Source organism: Notamacropus eugenii, chromosome 3 (assembly GCF_028372415.1).
Source record: "Notamacropus eugenii isolate mMacEug1 chromosome 3, mMacEug1.pri_v2, whole genome shotgun sequence".
In the NCBI taxonomy this organism is placed as follows: domain Eukaryota; kingdom Metazoa; phylum Chordata; class Mammalia; order Diprotodontia; family Macropodidae; genus Notamacropus; species Notamacropus eugenii.
This window is the reverse complement of record NC_092874.1, coordinates 431,901,343-431,922,898: the sequence shown is the minus strand read 5'-3', so window position 1 is coordinate 431,922,898 and position 21,556 is coordinate 431,901,343. Positions and strand designations below refer to the sequence as shown.

Genomic DNA, 21,556 nt, shown 5'->3' with positions numbered 1-21,556 from the left:
TAGGTGTCTGAGGCTGGATTTGAATTCAGGAAGATGAGTCTTCCTGACTCTAGACCCAACACTCTATCCACTGCACCATCTTAACAAATGTTCATTGACTGACTAATTCGTAAATACTAACTGGTATAGTTCATCTTAGGACTCATGACTTGAACTCATTAAAGGCAGCTGAATGCTCTCTTACCGTAGGATCATAGATCTAGAAGGGATCCTAGGGACCCTCACATATTTTACAGATGGAGAAACTGAGGTCCAGAGATTAAATGACTTTACTATCACATAGACAGTAAATATCAGATTTGAACCTGTCCTGAGCCCAGAGCTAGCACTCTTTCTGCTGTGCATAACGCCTCTCCTCTCCTCACTTATCTTAGATTTCAATCCCCCTAAACTTCCTGGCCTGAAGATCATTCTCCTTGGTAGAGAAATCAAAAAGGGAAATAAATTTCAACAGTTTTGTCTTCTGTCTTAATACACTATCCTCATCTTGAACACTGACCCTGTCTCTTCCTTGTTTCTCTTTTTACTTCCAACACAGTTTTAAATGCCCCCTTAAATGCCTATGCCATTAATCACAAACTTCACTTTATCCTGGGTTCTATTCTGCCTTTCTGATAACATTCTTTTGGACCATGCAGTTCTCTTGCAGCTGTCTTCAGTTACCTGTCCACCCTTTATACAGCTTTTTAAAATGTAGTTTGTAAATGAGTCACTTCTATAGGCACATCAATTTCCCCTTTTTCTCTCTCCTGGGAAAATATACACACTTATAAACATATATATGTATGTGTATTATATATAGTCTTTATATGTGTGTATATTATATATAGTTTCTTTATATGTATATATATATATATATACAGTCTATATATGTGTGCATATACAAGTGCACACACACACACATATACGTACACCTACACACACTCACACACACATAAAAGTTTGGCGGTGCAATAGATAAAGCACTGGGCTTAGAATTAGGAAGACTCATCTTCATGAGTTCAAATCCAGCCTCAGACACTTACTGGCTGTGTAACCCTGGACAAGTCACTTAACCCTGTTTGTCTCAGTTCCTCACCTGTAAAATGAGCTAGAGAAGAAACTGTCAAATCATTCCAGTATCTTTGCCAAGAAAACCCCAAATGGGGTCATGAAGAGTTGGATACAACTGAAAACGATTCAACAACAACATACAGGTAGGTCTAAATGCATACACACATGTCATACACATGTATTATGTATAGTCAATGAAATTATGTTTCTGAGAGCCTCCCATGTCTTCTGAATCATTTTCCCTTCTAGAATCTTGAGCTATGGGATGCTACTTGTCTTCACTTTGAATTCTTTGAAATCTCTCTTCTTTGAGGTGATATAGTGGGACAGAGCTGTGGTATAAGAGTCAGGAAGACCTGTGTTCAAATCCTACTTTCTATACTTACTAGCAGCATGACCCTCAGGAAGGGTCATGACCTCTCTGTGCCTCTGTTTCCTCATCTGAAAAATGAGGACACTAGACTCAGCCTCTAAATTCCCTTCCAGTCCTAAATCTATAACAATATGAAATCTAGCACACATATCTAGGGTTATAGTTAACATTACATGTTAGTAGGTGGCTAATGTATCACATGACCATCATATAATAACCTTAAGCATCAATGTAACATGCTTCTGTTATATGCTAACATCATATTCATTCAAGAAATGTTTATTTAGCGTCTACCATGTGAAGAACATTGTACTAGGCACTAAGGGTGCCATGAAGCCGAGATAAGACAATGTTCCTATCCTCACAGAACTTATAGTCTAGTAGAATAATATGAGACCCACACAGATAACCATGATGCACAGTGATCAATGATGTCTATGTCCTCTGATACCTCACAGTGGTAAGGAGGTGACATCAGCCAGTGAACCACAAGCTCTACACCCCCTCCCCAACAAGTGGAAAAGATCCAAATTTGGGCCCAGTGATGGGCTACATGCATGTTGGCCATGGATGAGATCAACAGTTCCAAATGTCTCATTGCCTGTTTAGCTATATTGGGGCTATTTTTTGGCCATAGGAATTCTCAAAAACGACCCACTATACACAGGATTTGCTTTAATGAAGGAAATCCAACACTGACAAAATTACTGATCTTGGCTATTTTTATGTTTTATGTGGTAAACACATTAAAGAGGTGTAAAACAAAAAGATCATATGAAGTCTTGGGGGAGGCTGTTCTCTGACTTGAGAGATAAGGGAAGACTTCATAGCAAAAGTGGTATTTAGTTTTAAGGCATGAGTCTAAATTCAATTGCTAAAAAGAAGGAAGGGCCTTTTAGGTATAGGAAATTGTGTGAGCAAAGGCATGGTAGTGGGAAAGTACAGGGCTTGTTTACAATGTAGAGAAAAGAAGGATATAAGGAAGGAAGGAAGAAAAGAAAGAAGAAACAATGGAAAGAGGGAAAGAAGGAAGAAAGATGGCACTCACCAAAGGGAGAAGGGGAAGGACTCTGTGGGGGCCTACTCCACAGTGAGCTGCTCCAGGCTGAGGAGGTCCTGGGCTCTGAAAAAGGCTCCAGGATGAGCCAGCAGTAGACAGGGAACGACTTGGAAGTTCAGAGGAGGTCAGGGGCAGGGCCCAGAGCAGAAGATCATCATTTGCCAATATGGCCCATGTTGACCTTGTACTCCAACAGTGCAAGCCATAGTACATTGGATTGCCTCATGCCAGTGTCACACCCTGAAACTCCAAACTTCCATCAGAGCACAGGTTGTTGGGCTGATCACCGCTTGTCTTTGCACTTTTCCTTTCCTTATTTCATTAAGACACAAATGAGTGAATTCAGCCAATGGGCAAGATACTGTCTGTATTATGGAGACATAAATAAGATCTTCCACTCACACTCAACGGGCAGCAACTCTCTGACATAAAAAGAAAAGAGACTATAGGTGGCACATACTAAGAATTAGTGAATGTTGGAGAAGGGAGACATTGGCCACTATGGGTTTGAGTGGGAAAAGAAGGCTCCAGTGGAATGTTAAGCTTCTTCAGAATGTTTTGGTCTATATCTCTCTAGCACCTGTGACAGTACTTTGCACACGTTAAGTGCTTAAATGCTTACTGAATTAATTGAATGTGTGGAGGAGGTAGGGTTTTAGCTAGGATTTTTTGGGGGGGTGAGTAGGACAGACAGACAGGCAAGGGCAGGGCATCCAACAGTGCATACAAGAATGTAAGAAAAAGAATGTCTATGACATATTTTAGGGGAAAATGAGTAGGCCATCATGGTTAAAGCAGAGGGTATTTTTAGAAGAGCAATGGAGAGGCTGAATTGATTCATAGGATTTCTAGGTGTAAGGACACACCTAATTCTGTCCCCCCGCCCCCATTTTACAGATGACAAAACTGAGGCCTAGAGAGGAGCAGTGACTTACCTAAGCATACCTAGTATGTGTCAGAGTCAGAATCTGAAGCCTCTCATGGCATTATAGATTTAGAACTGAAAGAGACCTTAGAGGTTTAACCCCTTCATTTTACAGAGGAGGAAGCTGAGGCAGAGAGAGATCAAGTGACTTGTTCAGGGTTATGCAGCTATTAAGTGTTTGAGGAAGGAGTCTAACTCAGGTGTTCCTGACTCAAAGCCCAGTTCTCTGTCCACTGTGCTGCCTAGTTTTCTTGACCCTGCCTGGTCCCCCAGCTGCAAGCTTCTCTCTCATCATCATGTATTTATTTCACATAGGTGCATTTTTCCTCTGTCATAGAATTTAAGCCCTTTGAGGACAAGAACTTATATTTCCATCTTTGTGTTCCTATCACAGTACCAGGCAAATAGTAGGAGCTTAATAAGTGCTTGTTGAGTGATGGATTGAAACCAGGACTTCCAATTCCAAATCTAGCACTCTTTTTAATCACTCAGTCAATATGTATTTATTAAGCACTTCCATGTGCTAAGTGTTGGGGAAATTAACCCAAGCAAAGAGCCCAATGTGGCAGCTAGGTGGTTCAGTGGATGGAGTTCTGGGTTTGGAATTAGAAAGACTCATCTTGAAGAGTTCAAATCTAGCTTCAGGCATTTACTAGCTGTGTGATCCTGGACAGGTTAATCTCTGTTTCCTCATTTGTAAAATGAGCTAGAGAAGGAAATGGCAAAGCACTCCACAATCTTTGCCAAGAACACCCCCAATGGGGTCACAACTAGTTGGACATGACTGAAATGACAGAACGATGACAGAGGCCACTCCCTGCTCTCACACTTACATTCTAACAGGGAATGAGAATATATAAACGACAGCTGTACAGGAGGAAGTATTGGGGGGATGGTGGCTAAGTCTAGAGAATGAGGCCAAGGCTGGGCGAGGCCCTTCCCCCAATGGAAATTCTAGGGAAAACGCACCAATAGCAAGAAGGGTCCCACCCTATCGTTTCACAATACTGTACTGCCTTTCTATTACTTATCACTAGCTAGCCTCATCCCAGTATCCTTCACTGTTTCTGAACAAGCCCTTTCATTTTTATTTCTGTTTCTAGATAAAACTATTTTTTAAAAAAGAAAAGACATCTTTGGTATCCTCATAACAAAGGATAAAGGCATCAAACAATCAGACAGATAGAACCCACTGGGGAAAAATCGATGGGGGTTTAAAATATAAATTAAAATGTTGCTGGACAAAAATACTAGAGTCCATTCCATAAACACACAAATATGTGTGGATAAAAGGGGCATCAGTCAGTCAGCAAATAAATATGGCTATGGGACAGTCACTAGAATGATTGATAAGGGAAATGGGAAAAATCTAGGATCACTGGATTTCAATGACATTTAAGACTACCACTCAGACCGGGCATGACCAGCAGAAGGCTAAGAAGGCTTTACCCCTGGGCATTGACTCAAGGTGGGGGGACACTTTCTCTAGAGGAGGGTGATCTTCTCTCTTTTCTCTTCAAAGAGACATTAGGGATGGAATGCAATAGCCCACTTAGACTGTCTTGGGGAAGTCTGCCTCCTCCAAGAAGGCACTGGGACTTTCCCCTGCACTGCTATACTCTAACCCTCCCCCATGGACCTCCTCTGTGTCTTCCTCTGTGCCCTCTTCCCTCAAATAATTTTGCCCCAGGCAGTATCCCCTAATTAGAAACTACTAAAGGACTCCTGATAGTCTTCAGAGCAAGATGAGAATCGAGGATCAGATGCTTATTATAGGGGGCTGGACCCATTATTTCATTGAAGTGTAAACCACCCAGTATGGAAACTCCTTCCACCAATATGGAGGGCAACTTGCCCATAAGTTACAGTCTTAGAGAGTTGCCTGAGGAAACTGAGAAGTCTCTAAAGCCAGTATGTATCAGAAGCAAGACTTGAACCTTGGTCTTCCTGATGCCACTGTCAACCCTCTACCTCCTACTGAGAAGTGTAGGCATGGTGATAATGCAAATAAGTTGATTCATAACTGGTTGAACAAACTGACTCAAAGATGAGTGATTAATGTTTGGAGGTCAGTCTGGAACCCTGTCCCATTCAACACGCTTCTCAGTAAGTTGGGTGAAAACAAAGGTGGTATGCTTATGATATTATAGAAGGCCTTAAGTGCCATCCTAGGGTGCTGGCATTCTATTTTGTAGAAAACCAGGAGCCATTAAAGGCTTATGAGAAACAGGGTGACTGCATCCTGCAGTGTTTTAGGAGGATTTATTTGACAATGAGTACAGAATACATGAGGGCCTGAGAGTCTCATCAGGAATTTGTTACAATGACCTAAGCAAAGATCAGAGTCTGAGCCAAGGTGGTAGCAACTCTAATGGGAGGGAAAGGGGAAAGTAAAACACTTTAAGAGGACTCAACAGAATTTAGTGGCTGAGTGGGAGGTGGAAGGGAAAGGGAAGAAACATAGTTGACTCTAAGCTTTTGAACCAGGACCACCAGGAGAATGAAAGTGCCATTAAATGACACTGTGGAGTTATCGTGTGTGTGTGTGTGTGTGTGTGTGTGTGTGTGTGTGTGTGTGTGTAAAGAAGATGAATTTCTTTTTAGAAACAAGTTTGAGTCTGAGATACCAGTGTATATTCTCCAGATTGAGATTTCCAAGGGGCAGTGACCATAAGGAGGGGGCTAGAAATAGAGTTTTATGGATCATTTGCATAGAAAGATGGACAAAGACACGGGAGTGCTGAATGAACAAACTGTCAAGAGAATTGAGGGCTGACAAAACACCCATATTGGGAGATGGGAGTTATGGAAGCAACAGGAAGAGAGAAAGGGAGGTCCAAAAGGAAGGAGATTCAGGACAGTGCTATGACTTGGAAGCCAAAAGAAGAAGCAGAGGCAGTAAGTAAGGGGTGGACAGCAGTAGTTCATATGTTCATAGAATGTCAGAACTCAAAGTGTCCTTAAGAATCACATCATGCTTCTCCCACATTTGACAGATGGGAAAACTGAGGCCAAAGAACTAGTGAAATGATTTGCTGAAAGTCAATAACAGAGTCGAGCCAGAACCTAGGTCTCCAGACTCTTAGTTTAGGTCTTAGTCCATTGTACCGTGATTCCTTTCCCTCCCTCCAACCCCTCGTTTAAGATGGAATCTGTCAGGTCTCATGAGTTTCTCAGAGACCAGTTCCATAAAGATACAAAAGGGTTGCTGTTTGTTCTTCATTTCTGAAAAGGACCAATGACATCATTGGATTAAAGAGAGGCAGTTGTGCAAAGTCATTAGCCTCACTCTTCCAGAGTTAGTGAAGTCCAGTGGCAAGACAAAGATGTCAAGATGACCAGGATGCAGTAGGTGACTTTGGCATCTTTGATGTCTGACCAAACTCTAGGCGCTCCATGGTGCCTGCTTTAGCCAACTTCATGGCCCTTGGAACAAATGTTCTCATCTGCCCATTCTATGTGGGGAAGTCTTTGTTTGCTTGGGGTAGACATCTCTAACTCACTGATGGCTTTGAGGCAGACTACCACCTCTGGTGTGAGGGTTTGCCAAGCCCTTTTCAGAGCTGCTTATACACCTTGGGTGCCCATCTGTCACCCATCTCTTACCTGTGGTTCCAAGAAACTGTAGCAGACACAGCAACCACACAGATCATCTTGGCAGATGAGCCAGGTTGAGGGTAACCAACAACAAAGATGTGAAAATAATGAAGACAAGAACACTTTGAATTTTTGTGACTCCCCACTGCTCACAGGATAAAGCCCATCCTTCTCAGGGGGACATTCAAGGTCCTCCACACTCTGGCTTAGTGTCTTAGATTTTCCTTAAACACTCGCCAATGAGACTCAATGCTCCAACCTGACTGGAAAATTTACTGTTCCTAACCATGCATGACAATTCCACCCTGGTCCTCTGCTCATGCTGCCTTGTTCCACTTCCCTGCCAAGTCACTCACCAAACTTTCTTCCCCTTCTCCAACTGGATCCTTCCCAATCTTCAAGGCTCAGCCCAAATCTCACCTCCTCCACAAAAGCTTTCCTAAAACCCCAGGCCACATGTACCTTGCCCACATGGAAACTTTTGTCTAAAAATTTCCTCGTGATATTTCTTCTATTGTTATTTTTATGTTTATGTATGCTTGCCTTGTCTCCTCGTTTTAGCCTGCAAGCTGTTTCAGGACAGGGATTTTGCTATATGCTATATGTGTGTGTATGTATATATATGTATGTATGTGTGTGCGTATATGTGTGTATCCTCCTCCCCACACACATACTTCTCTCATCTTCTCCCCCTCCACACCTGGTACAGTACCTTAAATATATTAGGTAATCAGTATTTCTTAGATGAATTAATAACATTTTATATTCACTCATGCAGCAAACATTTATGTAATCAATCAACCAACAAGACTTCTAAAAGTATCTATTATATGCTAAGAGCTGTGCTCAATGCTGGAATTATAAAGACAAAAATGAAAGTCCTTATCCTCTAACAGGGGAGACAAAACACACACACACAGGCACATATAAATACACATGTATATGCATATGTGCACACATCTACAGCTACATGTACACATGCAGTCAACACATATGTGTATGCATGTATATACATATAGGTATTGTACACATGTGTGTGTATGTATGTATGTATCACACAAAGAAAGCAGGTACAAGATAACCTGGGGGTGGAAGAGGAAGGCCCTAGCAGCTGGGGAGAATTAGGAAGCATCTCATGGAAAATTTGAGATGAGTCTTGAAGGAAAGCAGGAACGTTAAGAGGCAGGTGAAGTGAGTGCTTTCTAGACATCAAAGAACACTGACCCAAAGTCCTACAGTGGATGTGGTATATAGGAGCAAAACGGTCATCATGGTTGAACTATAAGGGGCTGGAGGGGAATAATGCGCAATAAGACTGGAAAGGTAAGTTAGAGTCAGTTTGTATGAAATACTGGAGGGGCTGTGGGAAAATAAGTCTATTCGTTCACTGTGGGTGGAGCTCTGAACTAGTCCATCCACTCTGGAAAGCAATTTGAAAATATGCCCCCAGAGTATTAAACTGTGCATCTACTTTCCAGGGCTGTGCTGGAGCTAGCTCCAAGAGCAGAAGAGCTGATTGTTAAATGTTCAATGTGAGCATTTATATGTTAGAAATCATACCTTCATTTATTGTTTTTTTCTAGACTTAAGAAAGGAGAAAATATTAATAATTCACTTAAACATATGTTGTTCATATATCCCCCCCATCTTGAAAGCCGGTTGTTAAACATTCATTAGCACGCCATTGCCTTTGACTCAGTGATGCCACTACTAGGTGGCATCAACAAGAAAAGGGGAGGGGGAGGATGTACATGTACAAAAATATTTACATCAGCTCTGTTTGCAGTGACAAAGAACTGGAAATTGAAGGGGCTGCTCAGCCCCTGCCTGATTGGCTGCCCTAAAAGTCCTCTAGAAGCCCACATTCTAGGAGAGTGGATGTATCCTATCTCTAAATAACTATAGTATCCTAGAAAGCTGATAAATGTTTGAGAAGCATTAATAATTAATAATAATAAATAGACATATAGTGCTTTCAGGTTTGCAAAGTGCTTTCATTACTTGATCTCCTTTAAACGTCACAAAAACCCCATTGGGTGGTTTCTGTACCATAGGTATTATTGTATCTGTTTTATAGGCGGGGAAACTGAGGCTAGAAGGAGTCAACATTGGCAGTGGGATTTGAACCTCCATCTTCCTGAGCAGAAGTACAACATTCTGGCCAATGTATTATCCTGCTTCTGGTACTGTGCCTTGAATGGTGGAGTAAGCGCAGCTGAATTTATTTGCTTAGGGAACACGGCCTTTTCTCTCTGGAGTGGCAGGCAGCATGGTGGAAAGGATAGAAAACTGACTTTGGAGGATGGAAGGTCTGGGTTCAAGTAGGGTCCCTGGGCCATTCAATAGGTAAGTTGCTTGGTTTCTCACGCAACTCTCCAACACTGTAATTGGACAAGTAGGAAATGTCCAAGTAGATCCAGACCTTGAAGAAATTTCTCCAAGTTAGCTGCTGTTTGTACTTTTTGAAGCATTTTCCACAAAGGAAGTGCATTTCACAAATGAGGAGCATCTCCACAAGCCTGAGAGGCAATCAGGATAGTAGGTATTCTCTCCATTTTACAGATAAGGATACTGAGGCCCAGATAGGCTGGAGCGCTGCTGAGTCCACAGAGTGTTCTCTTAGAGCCAGGCTCTGGGACCTTCTCTAATCCAGGCCTCTTTCCCTTCTATGGCAACAGTTTTGGTCACTCCTCCCAAACAGTCGTCTGACGGGGTGGACAAAATCTCCTTCTTCTTTTGCAAAATGAGGATGGGCTTCGCATTCACCCAGACCTCGTCTCATCCCTGTCTCATTGGTCTTCTGTTCCCTTCTGTCCATTTTAAGAGGCCACTTTCATTCAGAAAATAGTTGAGCAAATTAATGCAGTCTTTTGGGATCCATAAATGGTCATTCCAGCCTTGCCCAGGAAATAAAAGGGGAATAAGAGTCAGTCACACTGCAAGGGCGAGGGGAGAGGAACATTTTTGTGTTCTTTTAATTGAGCCTAGTTTCTTTCAGGCATCACACAGCTGCTCCCTGGCCAAGGCACTACATGATTTTAGCTCTCCTTTCTTGATGGGACACCCTTGGCCCAGAGCTACTTATTAATGAGATCCACTCAACTCCTCAGGACCCCTTCCTTGGGGGGTCTCAGGCCTAAACTTTCCCACTCCAAGAGATCCTGTCTCTGTAGTTAACAAGAGTCACCTTGGTGCCTTCCAGGGAAGCCAATTAGTGCTTGCCAACCTAGCTGGATTATTATGATTAATTATGCCCTGAATCTTCTGGGTGCTGACTCCATAGAAGGAGGGCTTACCCAGAGGGGGTCACTTTATAAGGACCTCAAGCCACAGCTCCCAGTTCCTTCTAATGTGGCTGATCTAGCCTCTTGTCCCACTCTGGGAAGGAGAGGAGGAAGGTCCTTGTCAGTGGCCAGTCCCCTTTAGGCCCAGGGCAGAGAGAGCAGCGCTACAGCCATGAATGGCACAGAGGGACCCAACTTTTACGTCCCTTTTTCCAATAAGACTGGTGTGGTGCGGAGCCCTTTTGAGGAGCCTCAGTACTATCTGGCCGAACCATGGCAGTTCTCCTGCCTGGCGGCTTACATGTTCATGTTGATTGTCCTGGGTTTCCCCATCAACTTCCTCACCCTCTATGTAACTATTCAGCACAAGAAACTGAGAACGCCCTTGAACTATATCCTGCTGAACTTGGCAGTTGCTGATCTCTTCATGGTTTTTGGTGGTTTCACAACCACCCTTTATACCTCCCTGCACGGCTACTTTGTCTTTGGACCCACTGGCTGCAACCTGGAAGGATTCTTCGCCACCACAGGAGGTGAGTGGTTCCCTAGGAAAATGATGAAGAGATCCCCTTCCTGTCTATCCATCGTTGGAGAGGGAGGAGAAGATCTCCGGGACTAGGGCTGAGTGTGTGAGGTTGGTCAAATAGGGGATACTGGCAGAATTGAAGATTCTAGGCTTAGAGCTAGGCCTCCTTCTCTTAAATGCAGAGGTGGGGAATTATGGGTGTAGAACAATGCATGAATTTGTTGAATACAGTCATGGTGTTGGTTAATATTTCCAAACTGCTTTTTTTCCTCTTTCTTTTCAAAGGAAAGCCTTGTTTTCCTTTCTTTGTTGTTACAAGAGATGGTTCAGTAGATAGAAGAATGAGGAGGGATATATCAAAAACAAATATTTTTAAAAAGATCAATAAAAGGAAGAAATATTTAAAAAAAGATTTATAGTTGCACAGGTCATTTCGACCAACCCTGTCATATTACGGGTGAGGCAGCTGTGAACAGGAGAGGGGAAGAAATTTGTCTGAGGTTATGCAGGTAGCAAGGGGTAAAGCCAGCATTTGAACTTAGGTCCTTTGACTTGAAATCCAGTGCTCTTTTTAGTTGCTACCACCCTCTCCCCAAACACATGTCAGTTCCAAGATGGGAAAGGGACCTGGGAGTATTTGAGAGCTCTTTCAGAGCAATGAAATACTTTAGGGGAATGATTTGGAGAGAAGAAAGAACAGTAAAGGTATCTGACATAGACATAGCTCTAACCAGTGCTAATGTATCCCCCTTCCACTCACAACATTTTGCCAGGAAAGCTTGAAGCATGAGCTATTTCACAATTTCAAAGATTTAACGCTGAAAGGGACCTTAAGAGATTCCAGCTTAGGGCTGGAAGGGAATTTTGGGATCATCTATTCCAACTCGTTGTGTTTACAGGTGAGAGAAACTAAGGTCTCAGGACAAGGGTGTGCTGATAAATATTTAACAACCAGTTCTCTGAATTATTAACATTTTCCTGCATCATTTTTTTAAGTTTAGACACGCACACACACAAACAGATCAAGCCCTGGTTTATAGATTTTTGAGATGTAAATGGTCACATTGAAAATTTAGCCATTGGCTCTAATTAGCTGGTTGGAGCTGGCTCCAGGACATCCATCCCTACCCAGAGACTTGCCCAAGGATGCCCAGTGGCAGGGCTAGATCCAAGGTTAGTGGAACTTGGGTCCAGTGCCCTTTTAGGTACACACAGGAGTTACTACCCTGTAAGTGTGTGCTTCAGGTGTTTTCCATAGATTATGGGATTATAGGATTTGTATCTGGATGATTATGAAGTTTAACCTTCTCATTTTACAAAGGAGGCAAGTGAAGGTCAGAGAGACTTGTCCAAGGCACTCATCTAGAGAGGAGAAGAGCTGCAATTAAAATTCAGGTCCTCTGAGTACAAATCCAGTTGTCTACACCCTGCTGCTTGGTCTGCTTGTGTTTTCATACATCCCGCAATGGGTTATTAGCTCTCTGAGATCAGGGATGCAGTCTTTTCTCATCTCTGTGTGTGGCATACTCCAGAGTTTTGCATTCAGAAAGGATTTTGTGATTATGCCTGTTAGACAAAGAGAGAATCACAGAATCAAAGAATCTGAAATTGAAAGGGACTTTATTGACTCTCTCATCTGACCCATACCCTAAAAGATTCCCTTCTATAAATATTTCTGACAAGTGGTCTTCCAGCTTCTCCTTGAAGACTTTCAAAGTTGGGAAACTCATCAACCCTTGAGGTAGCTCATTCCATTTTTGAACAGTTCTAATGGGTAGGAATCTGCTGTGCTCCCCTGAGCTCTAGACCTGGGCTACTTCTGGGCAGAAGATCAATAGAGGAATATGGGTGTGGGTGGATGAGTGCCACAGAAGGGTACAGCTGAGATCCCTGGGGAAGTTCCTCTGAAGGGACAGTCTCAGTTTCTTCCAGCTTGCCTTCTCTATATAGAATAACAGACCATTTCTACCTCTTAGTTAGTGATGGAGCATCCAGAAGGTGGAAGAGATACAAGAGGGTCTCTGAATGGTTAGTTATCACATGCTATCTGAGGTGTGATCAGAAAAGATCCCTGACCCTGAAATTCCACTGTTCCCTTGGGTTAAACATTACCCTTTCTTTCCCAGGGTCTTCTTTAAAGATGCAAATATCCTTAAGCAAGGATCTAATTAAGTCCCTAATACCTCCCAGAGAGCAACCTTATCAGATGTCTTCCAAGCTAAGGGGTTGGAGCCAAGGGCAGCAGGAAAGTTTTTAGAACTTGGGATATAAATGGTGCTGAATGGGGGTGGGGGTATGAAAGGCAGAAAAAGAAATTTTGCCTCTTGCCCAATTTTGTACTGAGCTGATCGTGCATAATATTATGAGGGAGCTGAAGAGAATGTCCGGATTTATTTGGGTCTTGAACTCCAACCTTCCTTCCTCTCCCTCTCTTTGTCCTTTCTTTCATCCTCCCTGCTTTTCTACTGGGTCCTCTAAAGCTGGAAACATTTCTATTGTATCTTTCAGGTGAAATAGCTCTGTGGTCCTTGGTGGTTTTGGCCATTGAGAGATATGTGGTGGTCTGCAAGCCAATGAGCAACTTCAGGTTTGGGGAGAACCATGCCATCATGGGGGTCGCCTTCACTTGGGTCATGGCTCTGGCTTGTTCTACTCCACCCCTCCTCGGCTGGTCCAGGTTAGTGGAATGTAGAGGTTAGTGGAATGTAGAGAGGGAGGCAAGGAGGAGGGGACAAATAGAGACATTCCCTGTAGAAACCTAGGGATGCTTTCTTGGCGGAGTGGAGAGAAGGGCTTCCACCCAAACAGTCCTTGCTCCTTTGGTGTTGGGAAGGATATCAGCTGATAACTCATCAAAGAGCACAGGACCAAGGCTGGAAGGTTTCTTTTAGGTCATCTAGTCCAATTCCATCATTTTACAGATGAGAAAATTGATGAGATTAAATTATTTGCTGGTAATTACATTGCTTGTAAAGAGCAAAGGTGGGATTTGAACCTAGATCCTTTGATTCTGAATGTAGTATCCTTTTTACTGTACCATACTGCCTCCTTGGGTGGGGGGAATATAGGCGATAAGGTGGAAGGTGTCCCATCTGAAGATTGTTTGGACACCAAGGTTGGGACAACTATCCATGAGAGATATGGATAATGTTGAGGCTCATAAAGTATGGAAAAATTCTAAGATGCCTCCTTTCACCTTGGCTATACTCTAATCCTTATTTAAGCTGGGACCAAAGTCCAATCCTCTTTAGCTCAGATCCTATAGCATTCCCTCTGACCTTGAGTGCCTATCTGCATAGTAAAACTTCATCAATAGGGATGCTCAGTCATCTGCCTCCCACCTTCACCTAGTCTGTGGCTTCAAAGGAGATGGAGAAGAAGCTAGGGAGGAAGTTCTCAATGTCTCCAGAATAAAGCAAATAACAAAACTATAGGGAGACATTCCCCAACCAATCTAATTCTCAAAGCTCTTTGCCGAAGGAAATATCAAGCCCTCCCCATCTTCACTACGCACTCATCTAACAATGTTTCCTGCTGATAATTTTCCATCTTCTGATATAATGTGAGCTCACTGGCCTTTTCTCTACCTTGATGGGTTGTCCTCTTTTATTTTAATAATAAACTTTTGGCAATGAAGATACCTTTCTCTGTCTTCTCTTCTCCAAGGTTAATTAATTTCTTCCACCTCAAAGATCCCTTATAGGCAGGCAGATCCTATTTTTGCTTCAATGTCTTCCTGGGGATCTCCTTGGAAATCAGACCCTAGAAAGAAGCATTTTCCCCTCCTCTTCCATTTCCCTTCCCCGTTAGCCAGCAACTACTCTTTTTCACCCTGTGGCTGAATGTACCTGGGGGCAGTGGGTGATGGAGGACTCAGTGACTGAAACTGACAATGACCATGGTAAAATGTGAAATACTGGTGATGAGGGAAATGGCACCTGGCCAAAAGGAGAGGCAACCATTGTTCCCTAACCTTTCTCTCCCCATCACTGAAATAGCAGGCCAATTTCGTCAATGCAATCTTGCCATTGAGTGGGGTTTTTCTGCAGGTACATTCCAGAGGGAATGCAATGCTCATGTGGAATTGACTATTACACCCTCAAGCCTGAAGTCAACAATGAATCCTTTGTCATCTACATGTTCGTGGTTCACTTCACCATTCCGTTGGTCGTCATTTTCTTCTGCTACGGACAACTGGTCTTCACAGTCAAAGAGGTCTGGAGAGCTTTATCACCTGCTAAAGGATCTCCTCCTTAGTATGCCTCAATAACCCAGTTCTTCACCCCTGATCTGCCTTACCTACCTGGACATTGTTTCTCTCTTCCCACTCTATCCTTTCCTTCTTACTCCTTTCTGTTCCTTGATTTGCCATTCATTCATTCAACCAATGAACCAACCAAACAAGTGACCAATGATTATAGAACATCTATTATATTAGAGATCTATGATATCTATATGTTATATTAGGTAATAATTATATATGATATCTATATATTATATTATATCCCCTTTAGGGAAAGTGGACATAAAATGTGTTTGAGGGAACATGAATGAGACAATCTGGTATAGAGTAGTGGGAGAAAGGACTTTGCAGGAAAGGTAGGTTGCTACTCAATGGTGGATATCCTCCAAAGACAATCTAATGTTTTCCAGGCTGCAGCCCAGCAGCAAGAATCTGCCACCACCCAGAAGGCTGAGAAGGAAGTCACCCGTATGGTCATCATCATGGTCATCGCCTTCTTGATTTGTTGGGTGCCCTATGCCTCGGTGGCTTTTTACATTTTCACTCATCAGGGCTCCAACTTTGGTCCAATCTTTATGACCCTCCCGGCTTTCTTTGCCAAGACGTCAGCTGTTTACAACCCTGTCATCTACATCATGATGAATAAGCAGGTACCTGGGTTGGGGAAGAGGAGGGAAATGCTCAGCGAGAGCTTTAAAGGGGAGGATGGAGTTCAGGATGAACTTTACTGTCATAGTCAGTCAATAGAGATGACCAGAAGTTGTATCAATACGTGCAAGAGAATCACCCTGAGAATGAGGATACCTGGATTTCAGGTTGGTCTTTAAGACTAACTAGTTATGCAATTTTGAACAAGTAACTCCAGTGAGCTGCTCCACACCTTTCTCATCCCCAGAATACAGAGGTTGAATAGATGTTTCCATCTCTAGAAATGATTTCAAAAGCCTTGGTTTAAGTCCTCACGTGGGTCCTCATTTTGTTCTGAAGTTGATTCATACTCTTTACAGAGGGACACAATGCAACCAGAAATCTTACTATAACATTGGGGTCATGCCATGGAACCATCTTAATGGCAAAACTCTTTTATGTAAAGGCCATCTTGTCCAAACAGATTTCCCTCATTGTGCAAATGAGGAAACAGAGGCCCAGGTTGTTTAAGTGACTTGCCCAGCATCTCACACTTAGTAAGCATCAGAAGTGAGATTTGAATCCAGGTCTTCTAACTTCAGAGACCTCTGCTCTTTCCTCTGCCTTGGCCTGATAGAGGATTTGTTACAGATAAATAGATGTGTGTTCAGGTTATGTCATCCTAAACTCTTTTGTGAAGAAATTCACCTGGGAGAGTGTGTTATAGAATCCTTTTTGAAGAGAAACTTCTGAGGGAAAAGGAGAGAGAGAACACAAAGGGCCCTAGAGGGAGCAGATAACATGGAGATGGAGGGTGGAGGCTGGGACACCTCAACAACAAATTACTTGCTATCCTCTTGTGTTGAAGGCCAGCCCCTGCACTGAGCATCCTCTGAATAGAAAATCCTCTTCTCACTTTTATTCTTTCTTCCTAGTTCCGAAACTGCATGATCACCACCCTCTGCTGTGGCAAGAACCCATTGGGTGATGATGAGGCCTCTGCTACAACCTCCAAGACTGAGACCAGCCAGGTCGCTCCTGCATAAGCTCTGAGAAGGGCTTCATCCACACCTGGCACACCAGGCTCCTGAAGGCTGCCAACAGCCCACCTCTAGGAATATCATCCCCTGCCCCTTAACTCCTGATTCACAGCTACCCACTGAGAATGACTGGACAGCATTAGGAGCACTATCTGTCCATCAGAAGGAGGTTATACCTAGTACCCAAATTTTGAAACAAAAGGGAAAAAATAAATCAAACAGCCTCCGATCATCCCCCAATTTTCAAAGCCAGCCAGATACTTTCTGTATGCTCTGAATGCTACAGATACCAGGATTGCTTTTTGAGAACTGATCCCAGAGTCCTTGGTTCTGAGAGGTTGATGTGATCTGGAACCTTTTGGGGGGCCTGGCCCATTCACCCCAAAGCAGCATACGAACTCTTATTCTCAGGAAAAATGACCCAGCTTAAAGATAAGGGCCTAGCACAAGGCTGGGCAACCAGTAGGTACTTAATTAATGCTTGTTGAGTGAATGAATGAAAATGAATGAGTGTTAATGAATGAACAACAAGCTAAGGGCTTCAGAAGTCTAACTGTTCTCATTATATGACATGTGGATGATTTTGGATATCATGACATTTATAAGTCAGAAATCTTCCCTCTTCATCTTTCTGAGATAGCCCATTTTGAGACACGGGGAGGACCAAGGGAACTGAGATGATCCGATATCACTCAGCCCTGATACATTTTTAAAAGCTTGGGGAGCTAATAGGACAAACTACGATGGTCCTTCACTGACTTCCCTTTCTCTAGCTACTATGGTCCCTGGTCATCAGGGCTGGACAGCTCTTCAAAGAGAGCCTGAAACAGGTAGGTCTCTGGGCCAGGTCACTGGGCAAAGCAACAGATTTGGCAGGTGTTCTCACTGCACCTTAAAAAAATTAGGCACTGATTTCTAGGTTTACAGAAAAAAAATAAGAGAACCAAAGGACAGGACAAGGGACATGGGGGAGAAAAGAAGCCATTGGAAGCTGGAGGATGTGCTTAGGCCCAGGCTATTTCTCTTGCTTCTTCTGACCCCTCCTCCCTCCTTTCAGTCCTCAGAAACCCAGAGATCTTCCTTCTTCCCCCATGGCCATAGCCCAAGAGAGAAAACAATTTCTGCTTGTTGTTGCTTTTGTAAAATACTTTATCTCTTATTCCTAATTGCCTACAGCTTCTCAAAGATCGATAGGGAATGTTAGAAGCCATATAAGCTCAGTATTTAGTAAAGAGTAATATCGCAAATAAAGCTCTGTTTGCTTTAACTGAATACATCGATTAAAAGGATTGAGATAGCTTTGAAACTCAGGGCCAGGTGATTCAGTCAGTAGTTAGGCTAACGTCCGTTTCATCTGCTTAAGATTTTCAAAGTCTCCATTTTTTTTAGTGGGGTGGAGAGCAGACAGGCTTCAGTTAGATCACATTTTTCTCTGCAGACTTGGTTCCATCCATGAGGGGTCACAAACATGGGGAGTTCCAAAGGGTCCCTGGGAAGACATAGGAGGAAATTCTGGGAATGTAGGTCACTGGGCAAGTTGGAGCAGTCCTTGGAGCGTGGCCCTAGTGGGCTCCCACCTATCCACCTTCCATGGCTGTCTTTGGGATGTCACTGAGGTTTCATTTGGTGAATGTTCATGGCCAAGTTGGGCTGCTCTTGTTCCCAGAGGAAAACAAGAAGATATGTATGTAAGCATTAAAAAGGACTCTTCCATGTTTCCAGAATGTCTGGTGGTGTTTTCTCCCCTCCCTACCTCTAAATTATTTATCCAGAGGGAAAGTCTGAAACCAGCAGTTACTACAGTTGGGTAGCCAAGGATGCTGCCCTCAAGCCTTCCTTCATGATCTCCTGGGGCTGGACTATTGCCTGTGGACTGTCATGCTGATCTCAAGTGTAGTGGTCCAGTGGGTAGCAGACCAGAAACCCCTGAATGAACCACTGTGACTGCTGGGCTGGGGCAGAGAAAGCCTGGGGGATCCTCTAGTTTCCCAGACAGACTCTGGGGGTGAGGAACACAATGGTTATCTTCAGATGTCTGAAAGGCTATGTGGAAAAGAGATTTATTTTGGCCTGTGCTGTTTACAGAGAAAAGAATACAGACCATCGGGTGGATTTTAGTTCAATACAAGGGAGTACTTTCTAACACCAATGGAAGGGACTGTTTGGAGAGATAGTGAGTGGGATTCCCTCCCTGTACTGGAAGACAGATCTCTAAGCTCATAGGGACCTTAGAAATCACCTAGTATAACTTCTTTACTTTACACATGAGGAAAATTGAGGCCCAGAAAGGTTAAGTGAAGACCCAAAGTCACACAGCTACTAATGAACTAACCAATATAGATCCCATTCATTCATTCAGCAAGCATGCTTTATTTTCCCTTTGTTGGCCTTGTTATTGAGTTCTCCTTTCCTCCTCCACATAAACCCACTGGTTTCTAGTCAATTTCCAAGAAGACTTCTGGGAAGGGGCAAAGTGGTGAGACTGGTACAATCAGTCAATTGATCAACAATATGTATTAAACAGCTGCTGGGTGCCAGGCAGGAACAGGATAAGATAACCTAGTCTACTTGAGTCACTTTCTCTAAATCTCTCAGGCTGAGACATATTGGAGCCAGGGTCAATGTCTGGGTGCAACTGAGATGACATGTTGGGAGGTATCTGGACCCCTTAGAATACTACAATCTAGTAGGGAACATGGAGCTGAAAGAAAGCTGGCCATTCCTGCCTTGGGAGGCAGGAAGGTGTTAGCAGGAAGGAGCCTCCTTTCTTCTGGTCCTGCAGCCAGTAGGATGAGCTTACTGCCTCCTCTTCCCTCTTTCCATCTCTTACTGCAATGGTCTTGGGAAGGATTGGGGAGGGCGGTTGGTATGGGGAGGACTTGCCAACAAGTCTTGCCCCCAGCTGTCAATCTTTGAGGAGCTGGAAGAATCAGTGTTTAGCAGAAAGTGGCATTCTCTGCATTCTGCAGCCCACAGACCTTTGGTCAAAGCCTGGGGCCAGGGCTCTCAACCACATTTTCCTGTGACCAAGTCCTCTTATATCTCTCCCTGACTCCATTTATCTATGAAATGAAGTGAGGACGTTTACCATAACCTGCCTCACTGTAGTGCACAAGCTATGAGCCACCTGGCTTAAAAAAAACTAGGAAGAAAGATCTTAGGGGAGACATTCACCTTAGATATCAGGGACAATATTATAGACTGCCTTTCTGGATTAGCTTCTGTGTCTGTCTCTACAGGGCCTTCCTGATTTGGTAGGACTTCCTTGTATCTGTTAGCATCAGCTCCCTCCCAGCTGCTTTATTGTATCAATAAGGTCTTACATCTCCTATAGGGTCTAGAGCCTGAAGAGACCTTGGAATTTAAGTTTACAGATGAAGAAACTGAGACAAATAGAGGTTGTATGACCCTGGGCAAGTCACTCTGTTTGCCTTAGCTTCTGCGGCTATAAATGGGGATAATAATAGTACCTACCCCCCTGAGTTGTGAGAATCAAAGGAGATAATTGTAAAGTCCTTAGCACAGTGCCTGGCACATTGTAATAAGCACTATATAAATGTTAGCTATTATTATTAGAGTTATTATTAAGTATTGACAATTTTAGCATGAACATTGTTAATACCATATTAAGTGATTTGCTCAGAGTCACACAGGTAGTAAGTGTCTAAAGTTGGATTTGAACTCAGGTCTTCCTGATTCTCACACTCTATCTGCTGTACCATCTTGATGCATCAAACAGTTTTGACAATTGCTATTTTGAATTATAGTTTGAGATCTGGTCATGTGTGAGTTTGATTATAGATTTAAAGGGGCATGTGACCCTATAGGTCAGTTACTCCAACTCTGTCATTTTATAAATAAGGAAACTGAGATCTTGAGAAAAATACTACTCAGATAAAAGCAGGCAGACTGGGCATTGAGCCCAAGTTTCAGCCCACTTTACATTTCAGCTGCCACTCTGAAGTCCATCCTCCTAGTCCTTCTGTTATCTCTCTTATGTGATGCTCATTCAAAATTCAGTTTCCCCTGGGAAGGGGTAACACTCCTCAGGACTTTTCTCCTTAAAGAACAGGCAAGAGGTCCAATTGAGAAGGCTCTGAAGAGGTGCCCAGGATTCCAGACATCATCTCACTTTCACTGATGAGGAAATCAAAGTCCAAGGGAGAGTGACTCATCCAAGACCCTACAACCGGCACTAAAACTTGGCCAGGGCTCTCTCTCTTGCAGTATCTGAACAATCCTTGTACTAAAAGCATTTCTGTCAGAGCAGAGTCACAGAATCTCAGAATTAGAAGGTTCCTCTAATTAAGCCTCCCACCTTCCTAGGCATGCCTTGTGCTTTTAGGTGGCTCCAATCATTAAAATAATGACTAAATGGTCATCCTAGCACCCGACATAATCCTTTGTCCTCAGGGTTAGCACTTAAAATATTTAAAAAGAAAGGGGAAAAATGGTATGGTCTGAACATGTCACCCCCTACTCCCCAGAACAAAAAATCTCAATGGCTCCCTGTTCTTTCCTATTTACCTTCCAAAGCCTTTCATAGCCTGGCCTCTCCCACCTTTCCAGTCTCCTTACACCATCCTTGCATACTCACAACCCATCTCCAGACTCCAGGCATTTTCACTGGCTGTATCCCATGCCTGAAGCGCTCTCCCTTCCCATGTCTCTTGGATTCTCTGGTTTCCTTCAGGTCCAAGCTAAAATCCCACCCCCTGCAGGAAGCCTCTCTGGTCAGCCTCAGTGTTAGTGCCTTCCCTCCAATGGTAATCTCCAGCTGATCTCCTCTGGGTCTCGTTTGTACATAATTGTTTGCACGTTGCTTTCC

At 43.3% G+C, this 21,556-nt stretch overlaps 1 protein-coding gene and 1 long non-coding RNA gene across 2 annotated transcripts; one reads left to right on the top strand and one right to left on the bottom strand.

Moving 5' to 3' along the window:
- The first annotated feature begins 10,464 nt into the window (after positions 1–10,464).
- RHO (rhodopsin) lies at positions 10,465–17,798 on the top strand. The gene is made up of 5 exons (XM_072650503.1): positions 10,465–10,825; positions 13,327–13,495; positions 14,868–15,033; positions 15,472–15,711; positions 16,624–17,798. The coding sequence occupies exons 1-5, from the start codon at positions 10,465–10,467 to the stop codon at positions 16,732–16,734; spliced, it is 1,047 nt and encodes a 348-aa protein (XP_072506604.1). The 3' UTR covers positions 16,735–17,798.
- A 61-nt stretch (positions 17,799–17,859) lies between these two features.
- On the bottom strand, positions 17,860–21,489 carry LOC140531752 (uncharacterized). Its single transcript, XR_011976424.1, has 2 exons — positions 21,326–21,489; positions 17,860–18,217 (listed from the first exon to the last, which is right to left on the bottom strand). It is a non-coding gene; the product is annotated as an uncharacterized lncRNA (long non-coding RNA).
- Between the last annotated feature and the right edge of the window lie 67 nt (positions 21,490–21,556).

Coding starts and splice junctions, on each gene's coding strand:
- RHO (XM_072650503.1), top strand. CDS start 10,465: ATGAATGGCACAGAGGGACCCAACTTTTACGTCCCTTTTTCCAATAAG. Junction 13,496..14,867: donor CCCCTCCTCGGCTGGTCCAG/GTTAGTGGAATG, acceptor GTTTTTCTGCAG/GTACATTCCAGAGGGAATGC. Junction 15,712..16,623: donor ACATCATGATGAATAAGCAG/GTACCTGGGTTG, acceptor CTTTCTTCCTAG/TTCCGAAACTGCATGATCAC.